The following is an 11,509-nucleotide window of genomic DNA, read 5'->3' as shown; positions in this document are numbered from 1 at the left end:
GAGATGCAAGAGTAGTCTCGCGCGGCCAGACTCTCCACCCCTTAAGTCAAAAAGGGGTGGAGAGTCTGGCCACGTGAGACTAATGCAAGAGAGGCTGGAGAACACTGCACAAAAGAGAAAAAGTTCACCGATGGCCATTTTTAGTGGTGGGCGATATATCGATATTTTATCAATACAAACGATATTTTACGGTATCGATTCGTATCGGTATCGAAATTTTGAAGAAATCTGGATCGATACATCGACCACGCCCATTAATAATATTAATAATGAAAATGTTAATAAGTTAATGACGTAAATACACACACGTGGATACACGTGCATGAAAACGTCGATGAAATCAGTCAATAATAAGGGGTGTGACTCCATAGGTGTGGTCTAAATATCGTATCAAAACTGTATCGATACTCTTGATATGAGCTGATATCGATCGGTATCGTATCGAATCCATTTTGGCCAGTATCGCCCACCACTAGCCATTTTATTCATTAATAACTATTAATAAACTGTAATAATAACCATAGCAACGACAACACGGATCATACACGGAATAAAATTAAAACGGGGAAGTTTCCAATCCCAGGATAGTTCAATAAGTTCATCCTTGTCTCTTTTACTGGGTTATTTTGGTTTTGTTGACTGGTGTGTTTGCTCTGTTCAGACCCCGGCCATGAGGCTGGGGTCTGAATATGCATGCAGGCTAAGAGCTGGATTTATTATAATTTTAATCTTCTTATCAAACAATGTGAATTGATGGCTCGCCCCCTCAATGTTTACATTCACCTAGTTTAAGAATATACGGTACCTACGTATAGGAATACTTACGTATACCTACGTATATACTACGTAGATAATAGAGGTTAGGTAGTCTTTATTATCTATGGTTTTATGATCAATGTTATGATCAATGTTATGATCAATGTTATGATACTGTTTACTCTCAATATCTGCGCATGCCAATGCCAGCTGCCAAATTGGCAGCTGGCATTGGCAGTGCCAATGCCAGCAGTGAGTTACGGTAGTTATTTTTTTGTTAGCTAAAATAACAATGAAACCAATAATGTAGCTGTTGATAAACAGCTATTATGATAAACAATCAAGTAATCAAATCAAATTCATTAGCAAAAGGGTGGACCAAAACTAATTAAAACATCACATGAAGATGACTGAAGATATAAACTCATGCACAATAAAGAATTAAAACATAACAACTCCCCATTTTATTTGTCTCTTCACGATGAACATCACATCACCAAGGCAATAGATCACCATGGCAACATATGCACATTGTACATAGGCTTGAGTGTGATTGCTTGTAGTTTAGCTATTCCAGTGGAACTATTGTCAGCTGCTGCTGTCTAATGATAATAAATCGCATTGTTTAGTATAAAGTGGAGTAGGAACAAAACTTACTTTGGGAGAGCAAAATTTCTACATTGACTCATCTCATGTCATAGTTGTTTAATAATAACTGCCAGTTCTGAAAATGAAGAGTGACAGAAAAATTTATCAACAATTACAATGTTTTTTTTGGCAATCTACATTCTTAATTTAAAAATTTTATCTAAGCTCTTGACATGACTGTAACAGTTGCTTTATTCTCAAAAGTTTTATGAGTCTCATTAACCCATTCCCAATTACTGAGAATGACAACACGTAATTGAATTTGCTTTTGCAAGCAAAATGCAAAATGAAGGAAAGTGGGAGTAGCTGACTAGCTGCTTATTAATTGAAGAGGTGTGGCTTCGCCCACGTGGTTTTGGCACACTCAAGCATGTTTGCCAGTAAATACAATCCAGTGACTGGTAAGAATGAATGGATAGTGACTAATAAAGATTATGATGATATGGAGACTGATCTATCACAAGAATTCTCAAGGTAATTTTAATTAATTAATATTATTATCAATTAATTATTAATTATTATTAATTAGGTCACATTATGGTGATATGGTTCACGACATGGAGAGAGTGAGGATAATTTCAAGGCGTAATTTTAATATTTCCGCTATCATCCTTTAATTAGAATGAGAAATACTATTATGGGTTACGTTGGGCGATATGTCACTGGGAATCCAAAGGGGTGGAGCCTCGGGTCCTTGATATTGGAACTGGTACTGGACTACTGTCACTGATGGCTGGAAGATGGGGGGCAACTAACATAACAGCATGTGAAGTAAAGTTAATAATTAATATTTAATAATAATTAATATAAGTTAATTGTGTATTTATTATTAATAGGTTTATTATAATTGATTAGGTTTTGTCTCCGATGGTCAAAATTGCTAAGGAGGTTGTGAAAGTGAACGGATACGATAAAGTGATAAAAATAATTAATAAACGATCAACTGAACTAACAGTAGGACTTGGTAATAATAATAATAATAATAAAAATAATAATAATAATAATAATAATAATAATAATAATAATAATAATAATAATAATAATAATAATAATAATGATAATAATAATAATAATAATAATAATAATATGATAGAGTGTTGTTTCATTGCTAGGTTGTGATATTCCTTATAAAGCTAATGTGTTGGTCAGTGAAGTGTTTGATTCTGAGCTGATAGGAGAAGGAGCCATTGAGACCTTCACTCATGCAAAGAAATACTTACTGACAGTAAGTGATGGGGACCAGTGACTCTAGTATTGGAAGTTGTAATATTGATAACGTGGATTAAGAATTGGGGGTCATTTTTTGGAAAAAACCAGGAGCTATAGCCTTGGGTATTTTTCAGATTTTTTTATTTTCTTAAAATGATCATAACTTGAAAAATTGAAGCCGGGATTAGCTTAAACTTTCCACACAGCATAAGGACATCAATATGTATCAAAAAATGTAATAAAAATTTGGAGTGATTTTGGAGCCATTTTTTGGAAAAAACCATGGGCTACAGCCTTGAGTATTTTTTAGATTTTTGTTGTTTTCTTAAAATGGCCATAACTTGAAAAATTGAAGTCGGGATTAGCTCAAACTTTCTACACAGCATAAGCCTGAGAAACTAGTTTTTTTACATGACAATGCACCTAAAATTACTTCTTTACATTACAAAAGAATAAATTAATTTTTTCCAGTTAAACCGGATAACCATTAATCATTAATTTCAGTTAACCGGATGTATATTTTGGGTTAGGTTCACAGCTCTAGCATAAGGACATCAATATGTAGAAGTACATGTACATGTTATTATTATTGTTTATTATTATTATTAATAGGAGGATGCATTAATTATCCCTTCCAAGGCTACAGTTTATGTTAGATTGATGGAAAGTCCGTTTCTGTTTCAGTCACAATCAATTGACACCAATCAAGTAATTAACTAATTAACGATTTATCATTATTAATAATTATTAATAATTATTAATTAGTTTCCTCATGAACTCAATATTAAGATCCCTGGAGACTGGAAACATTGCCCAGGCCCGGCCTCACTATGGGATCTTCACTTAGAAGAAATTAAAGATAAATGTACAATATTATCAGACCCAGTGGCAGTGGGAGAGTAAGAACACATGATGTAATGTATTAATTAATTAATTATTATTATCATTATTATTATTATCATTAGGTTTGATTTTTCTGATCCTAATCTACCCAAGAAGAGGGTTTTCCCCTTTGTATCAGTCACACCCACTCATACAGGTACATGTATACATGTACCTGTATTCTATCATGCCTAGTTGTAATTGACCAATCAGATTGCAGAATGCCAGGTTTCTAAATCTATTAGATACCTCCCAGGAACACTTATTAACCTCCCGGGAACACTTATTAACCTCTTGGTTTATTAAATAAAATAAGCAAAACCTGGTACTCTACGCTTATGCTCTTATTAGTCCATTTGTCAAGCTTGGTTGATTCTTTACTGGCCTAGCCTGTTAGATATGTTGTATTTATGTCAACTGTGGTCTTATTATCAGCAGCTGGTATACTATGTCCCAACTGAGAATGGACCGGAAGTAATAATACATGTATACATGTATTATTATTATTTTATTATTATGATTGTTGTTATTTTTATTATATTTTTAGGTGTTCTTCATTCTATTGCTGTGTACTGGAGTATCAGTATGCCCCAGGGGGTGGAGCTTAGCATGTCACCATGGCAACAAGATCATCAAGTTAGTACATAAAATTTATTTATTTATTTATTATTATTATTATTATTATTATTACTAGTGGCGTGATCATTGGTTGCCTTGTGTTCAGATATTAAGTGATCCAATCAACATTAATAAAGGTAATTAATTAATAATTAATTAATATATCTATTAATTAGTATAAAGGTGAAACCGTGAATATTCAATTAGTTAATGATGAGTTTACACTATGGACTGTCATTGAAAACAAGTAATTAATTAATTAATTAATTATTTATTTATTTAATATTAAATTCTCTCTCTCATTAATATTCCAGTATTAATTTCTCTCCCCATTCTCCTCCATTGTGTTCCTGTGGTGTCCACATGTCCTTCAGTAGAGGAAGATTAAGAATGATTAATGATAAGGAGAGGAATGAAAGGATTAACCAATCACTGGGAGAGGTAAGGGGAGGGGCTAGGGGCGGAGCTTAAGGGGGAGGGCACTTGTAGTGAATTTAGTGAGTGATGGCTTTTAAACATTTCATTATTATTATTATTATTATTATTATTATTATTATTATTAGTTGTTAGTTGGTAAATCAACTGTTCTGTGTGTTGGTGATGGTTCATTTCTTCCATTATTTTGTGCTAATTATAAATCAGTTAAAAAGGTAATTAATGTGTGTGGGTGTTAGTTGCATAGCAACCTTGTCTCTGTAGATATTCTCAGTTGAGAGCAATCATCACTCCTTCATGACAATGGAACAAGTGAGTCCATTATCTGATACATGTACATGTACTTATGTTGTGGGGAAACTTTGAGCTGATTCTGAGAAAAATTGAAGTTGCTCCAAAATCGGGCCAAAGTTCCTGTACAGTATAGTACACGGTCACTGGCCAAATTTTGCCAAAAATGAAAAGTAGAGAATTCTCCATTTTTATTACATTTCCTGATGCATATACATGTTCTTATGTTGTGTAGAAAGTTTGAGCTAATTCCAATCAAAATTGGATTTTTAACGGATTTTTTAAGTCGTTCCAAAATTGAGCAAAAGTCCCTGTACTATAGTACAGGGTCACAGGCCAAATTTTGCCAAAAATGAAAAGTAGAGAATTCTCCATTTTTATTACATTTCCTGATACATATACATGTCCATTATACAGTTATGTTAATGATTCTCTCTCTCTCTCTCTCCAGATCATATCTTGTTCCTCATTATCAGACTCCATTAGTTTATTGTCTGTTGATCCTAATGACATCACGCCCACTCACTTAATTGGACACTCTATTGATGTCCTGTTAGCTGAACCATTCTTTGTTTCCATGACGTTACCATGGCACTCTCTCTACTTCTGGTATGTACGGACTGCACTAGATCCTCTTCTGTCAACTGATTGCGCAATAACTCCAGGCTCCGCCCACTTAATGGGATTAGCCGGTAACTAACATGTACATGTACTTGTGTAATTAATTAATTTAATATGTACATGTAATTAATTAATTAATTATTTGTTGTTTTGTTTACAGTTAAATTTGAAAACCTTCATCTATTAAAACATTCTCTTGGAAAAGTTGAAGAATTTTACTTAACCCCATATGATGATGCAGTAATTAATAGATTAATTAATTATTTATTAATTAATATTCATTAGGTAATGGAAAGTATTCCTGATATTAATAAGTCCTTGCCTCCTGAGGATTATTCACTGTGGGAATATCCCTCCTACCCCCTCAGTGGGATCCAGACACTAATGAAATTTGACTTTGCATCTCCGGTTCCGAAAGACACAATATTGAGAGAGAAAGGAAGGTATAGCACCCGCTAATGTTTACATGTACATGTACGGTATTTTTATTAATTAATATTGTATTTTTTTAATTTTAATTAGTTGGTCGTTGACCACACCCACTTCTTGTCACGGGATTGTTCTTTGGATGGAGTACAGTACTGGATGGACTCCAGTTTTATTAGACGAGCCCATATTTGGTCATAAGTTGAACTGGTCGTCCAATCAGAATCAAGGAGTGTGTTTCTTTGTAAAGGAGGATTATGAGGGGGAGGGGTCAGTAGGCGTGGCTTATGATATCAGTATGAACACTGAAACTGGTGACTTGGGTATGGAATTTGAACTAATTTTTTAACTACAAACTACATTGAAGCAATGTACTTTTATGTGGCTGTTTTAAAATGTTGAAATTGAAAAAAATCAAAATTTTCTTCAAAATTTGCATTTTCTGATATTCTTATGCTGTGTAAAAAGTTGCTCAGTTATTTGAAACTGGCACAGATTAATCCCGCTCTGAATGGCTGCCACAACTTGCTTTGCCGGGAAAATAAACTCCTTTCTTTTATTATAAAAAGAAAAAGACTTACAATAATAGCATTATAATTTCTTAAAGCAGCAAAAGTAGCAAAGTACATTAATGATAATAATAATAATAGCAGCAAAAGTTAACAATAGCAGTTTCTAAAATACAGCAGTTTTATAATCACTCAATACATTATTTAGTAACAGTAGTTATTAATGTCACTATCACACTTATAAATGCAAAGGCAATAGATATGTAAGCAATATTTAGATTAAAAGGAATACTAGCACACATAATACGTAACCTGAAACTAAACTTTCTTTCCTTCATAGACTCAATAAACTCGTGCATCACTGTGTTTGGAATAGCATTATATTCTTGACTACTGATCCTTCTTATAACACGTTGTCTTGTCCTGGTAACACTAGCAGCTCTGAGGCAAGGATAAAGTAGAAAGAGCCAGTGTAGTACACTGTACATGAATAGGAATCCAATCTCTCCAGGTTGAAACCCAACCCCATGCTCAATGTGAGATATTTTTGCTTTCACGTGAAGTGCAATGGCCTCGATCAGTAGTGACATTATCAAGAATGTTGATATTATATGGAGTATCCAGTGGAGTAGGAACCATAGCTGAAGCCAGCTCAGTGTGGATACTGCTGTATTAATTAAATGTCGATCATGCTTCTTAAGATATTTCTTAGCATCACCTTTTGCAATGAGTTCACCTTGTGCAGCATTTAGCAAACCTATTTTTCCAAGATATATGCGTACATAGTTTACCTTAACCAGCTCTTGAACAGTAACAGCAGGAGTAGTTGGGGGGGCACTAGCAGCAGAAGTGGTTGGGGTACTAGTAGGTCTAGTAACAGCAGGAGTAGTTGGGGCACTAGCAGCAGAAGTGGTTGGGGTACTAGTAGGTCTAGTAACAGCAGGAGTAGTTGAGGTACTAGCAGCAGAAGTGGTTGGGGTACTAGTAGGTCTAGTAACAGCAGGAGTAGTTGAGGTACTAGCAGCAGAAGTGGTTGGGGTACTAGTAGGTCTAGTAACAGCAGGAGTAGTTGGGGCACTAGCAGCAGAAGTGGTTGGGGTACTAGTAGGTCTAGTAACAGCAGGAGTAGTTGGGGCACTAGCAGCAGAAGTGGTTGGGGTACTAGTAGGTCTAGTAACAGCAGGAGTAGTTGGGGCACTAGCAGTAGCAGCACGTTTTTTTTTAATCTTATAAACCTCATTAATATGATATACAAATAGTTCTATTTCTTCACATCTTCTCTGTATCCCATACATCAACTTTGAGAATATGAAGCAACTGACCAGAACACGAAATAAAGAATAAACATGTATTGCAACAGCAGCAATTTCCAAATTAAATTTGCGTTCTATTGATCTACCTTTATTCTGTTGATAATAAAGCCAAAAGAATACTCCAGCAGTGGTAGCAAGTAGCGTAAACCCAATGATAAACCATGTTACATAATGGCACAATCGTTCACCTTGAAGTGGTGTGTTAGTACGTACATCTTTTGTATGAAAGAAATCACTTTTCTTTTTTATTTTCTCTTTATATAGTTCTTTAAGTTCTTCTGTTGTGTTTATTCCCATTAAATCACTGTCTTCAGTTTTATCATTAAAAGGATCTAATGGCAGTTCACCTTTATTACTTGTCACACCACAGCATCTCTTTTTAAAATAATTTAATCTTTTTAACAGCCACTCATTAAAACTGTCATAGTGTTTAATATACAGGCACCACAGTGCCCATATGAACAATACATGAGATACTGCATTAGCTGTTGTTGAGAATAGCAGTGATATCTTACTGAGATCAACGAAGTCTTGAATCAGTGGTTTAGTAATGCTATTATTAACATCATTCTCTGTAAAGAGGAAGATAAGATAAGTAGTGCAAGTATAAATTTTTTACCTCGTTTATAATCTCTCAATACGAGTTCAGGAAACTGAGGGAAGTCATTATTATTTGTACTGTTGTCATAATTGAAGTATAGTGTATAGCATAATTTAGATATTTCATATTCAGTGCCTTCTCTACATGTAGCCCAACCAACAATGAACATAACCAGAGGAAATATGTTGATGGCAACTGCTACAATAGATATAAGCATTATGAAGCAGCCAAAATAGATTTGACAACAGCCAAATAAGTAACCTTTCTTAAAAAGGTAACCTTTCTCATAGCAGCCACCAATCCAGACAGAACCTTTACACTTGTCGCAACTATGCATGGCACAGCAACAAGCTTTTTTGAACTCCTTGTTGCAGCATTTGCTGTCATAATCACAGCACTTTTCTCCCTCCCTTTTTGGTTGTTGTATCCAATGGCAGGTAATAAAATTAAAGAAAAAGAAACAAATTGGAACAAAGACTTTTGTGCAGCAATCTATTTTATTTTTAATAATATGGATATCAATTGTCAACATTTTTGAACTTACTCTTTAAAGTTAAATCTGACTCTTGTCTAAAATTAGCAAAATAACTTTTATATAAAAACATGTAAATACTTACCCAGCCATTATGGTTGTCTGACTTAGATCTATAGTCTTAAGAATGATAAAATGTGGAACTAAGCAACAGGTCAATCACTAGTATAAGGTCACTTTAGTTGAAGGTGAGGTCGATATAGATCTATTGTGTTATGATAATCCACTATAACTATGAATATATTAAAGTACTAGGTGATGTATACCTCAGTGTGGTAAACAACTGTGGACTCTACAAATAATTATAGTATATCTTTTATTATTATTATTATCCAGTGTACTCTATACTTTAGGAATACCTACCTATATACATGTAATCATTAATGAACAATAAATCTAACTAGATCTAGTCTTGAAAGAACGCTACATGTGAATGTTATGATAATCTCATTCAGTTAAACTAACAATGAAAGTATCAATAGGTATGTGTCTAATTATAGTAACATAGCTAAGCATCTAAAAATAGTAGCACAGTCACTAATGAGTATACAAAGCAATTAAATGCTTAGAATTGTAGCTTTTTACATAAGGAATATATATAGATTCAAATGCTGTTTTTGTGCTCTATCGGGGCAATCTGTTATTTGTATTTAAAATGCACATTAATTTTATTTTATTAAAGTCAACTACCACAAATGCAGCTGTCTTCCCAACTTTAAAGAATGGAGCTAATGGTGACAGTAAGAAGAAAAGAGTGTGTATAGTGTGTTTTAAGTTATTGCTCTGATTCCACTGTTAGTAGGCAATCATGTTTGTTTATTTTAAAAAGATTATAACTACAAATCAGCGTAAGAATAATAATGTAAACTAATAATAGCTCAGTATCTAATATAGCAGCAACAGCAAATTAAAGCAGCATAATAATAGAAATAATAATAATAATAATAATAATAATAATAAAATAGCAGCAAAATTAGTAATAATAGTAAAAGCACAGCAATAAGCATTAAAAATAATAGCAATATAATGTAATAAAACAATCCAGCAAAGCAAACTAAAACAATGTATAGCAATAGTAAAAACTAATACTAAAGGAAGCTGACAAGGTTAAAGGAGTTGTTCTTAGCTAGTAACACTAGTTATTAAACTAACTACAATACCAACAAAACCAAAGGCAATAGACAAATAAGCAATGTTTAAGTTAAAAGTTATACTGGCACACAATATACGGAACCTGAATCCAAACTTCCTCCTCTTCATTGACTCAATGAACTCTGGTATGACATCTTCAGGGAGATTAGTAAACTTGTAAGCATCATTACTAATCTTTCTTATAACACGTTGTCTTGTTCTAGTGACACCAGCAGCTCTGAGGCAAGGATAAACTAACACAAAACACTTCACTAGACTGTACAAGCATAGGAACACTATCTGTACTGGATGGAACCCAACCCCAGGCTCAATATGTGGTACCCTATCCTTAACATGAAGTGCCACTGCATCAATAAGTACAGTGAGTATCATGAAGGTTGATATTATATAGAGTAGCCAATGGAGTAAGAACCATAACTGAAGCCAGCTAAGTGTCACTACTGCTGTGTTAACAAAACGTTTGTCACGTTCCTTGAGATACTTTAAAGCTAATGCCTTCTTGCCGTTATCATCATCTTCAGTTACATTGATGTATCCTTTGATCAATTCCTTCATAGCATAGGCATAGCTAGCAGCTTGTGCTTCTATTCTTTCATTCTGTGTGATGTAATGCTGCTCTTTAATATCATTACAATCTACACTGTTTATTCCAGCTATAACATATTCTTCAATTTTCTTCAAAGAAGCATTGCTGTAGCAAGTATTGTTAGTGTACTTTTTTTCTGGAAAATTAACACGAGTTTTAATGGCCTCTTTTATTTGATTACATGATGCATTCACTTCATTCATATCAGCATTTTCATTGAACTCCTTCAAAAAACCACCAGCCAGCTTCCCTGCTAAACTAGCAATATTATCACCAGATGATTTAACAAATTTTAGCATTTCAGTAGCAGCTATTTTAAGCTCTGACTCAAATCTTGTTTTTACATATTTCTTTACTTTGTTGTCATTAGTCTCATTGATATTATCATTAGTGTAATATACATACATTTCTATTTCTTCACATTTTCTCTGTACAGCGTACATCAACTTTGAGAATATAAAGCAACTGACAATAGTACGTATTAATGACCAGGCATAAAGAAAGGTAGTGGAAATTTCTAGCAATGGCTTTTCTACTTGGCTGTAATTATAATTTATATATTGAACAGAAAAAAAGGTCAAACCAACTGCAGCCATCATTACTAGTCCAATAGCAAACCATGTGTTGTAATGACATAATCTCTCACCTTGAAGTAATGTACTGGTACTGGTGTCTTGCTTGGAGAAAAAGTTTTCTTTCTTTTGATCTCCCTGCTGTTGATCTCCCTGCTGTCGATCTCCCTGCTGTCGATCTCCCTGCTGTCGATCTCCCGGCTGTCGATCTCCCGGCTGCCGATCTCCCGGCTGCCGATCTCCCGGCTGCCGATCTCCCGGCTGCCGATCTCCCGGCTGCCGATCTCCCGGCTGCCGATCTCCCGGCTGCCGATCTCCCGGCTGCCGATCTCCCGGCTGCCGATCTCCCGGCTGCCGA

General features: G+C 34.4%; 2 protein-coding genes and 1 long non-coding RNA gene across 3 annotated transcripts; 1 reads left to right on the top strand and 2 right to left on the bottom strand.

Moving 5' to 3' along the window:
- Positions 1-1,721: 1,721 nt before the first annotated feature.
- LOC100640084 (protein arginine N-methyltransferase 7-like) lies at positions 1,722-6,306 on the top strand. The gene is made up of 18 exons (XM_020000482.1): positions 1,722-1,878; positions 1,934-1,970; positions 2,026-2,175; positions 2,260-2,368; positions 2,517-2,629; positions 3,226-3,321; positions 3,379-3,512; positions 3,579-3,652; positions 4,043-4,131; positions 4,190-4,250; positions 4,297-4,360; positions 4,428-4,554; positions 4,677-4,763; positions 4,813-4,860; positions 5,291-5,531; positions 5,621-5,700; positions 5,746-5,903; positions 5,983-6,306. The coding sequence occupies exons 1-18, from the start codon at positions 1,775-1,777 to the stop codon at positions 6,233-6,235; spliced, it is 2,025 nt and encodes a 674-aa protein (XP_019856041.1). The 5' UTR covers positions 1,722-1,774; the 3' UTR covers positions 6,236-6,306.
- Positions 6,307-6,476: 170 nt separating this feature from the next.
- LOC109584662 (uncharacterized) lies at positions 6,477-8,598 on the bottom strand. The gene is made up of 2 exons (XM_020000479.1): positions 8,328-8,598; positions 6,477-8,280 (listed from the first exon to the last, which is right to left on the bottom strand). The coding sequence occupies exons 1-2, from the start codon at positions 8,524-8,526 to the stop codon at positions 6,596-6,598; spliced, it is 1,884 nt and encodes a 627-aa protein (XP_019856038.1). The 5' UTR covers positions 8,527-8,598; the 3' UTR covers positions 6,477-6,595.
- A 128-nt stretch (positions 8,599-8,726) lies between these two features.
- LOC109584665 (uncharacterized) lies at positions 8,727-9,030 on the bottom strand. The gene is made up of 3 exons (XR_002186121.1): positions 8,927-9,030; positions 8,854-8,879; positions 8,727-8,801 (listed from the first exon to the last, which is right to left on the bottom strand). It is a non-coding gene; the product is annotated as an uncharacterized LOC109584665 (long non-coding RNA).
- Positions 9,031-11,509: the final 2,479 nt, after the last annotated feature.

This window comes from Amphimedon queenslandica, unplaced genomic scaffold, assembly GCF_000090795.2.
Source record: "Amphimedon queenslandica unplaced genomic scaffold, v1.1 AMPQUscaffold_13182, whole genome shotgun sequence".
Classification (NCBI taxonomy): Eukaryota; Metazoa; Porifera; class Demospongiae; order Haplosclerida; family Niphatidae; genus Amphimedon; species Amphimedon queenslandica.
Note: the sequence above shows the minus strand (reverse complement) of the source record. Positions and strands in the feature narration are given on the sequence as shown.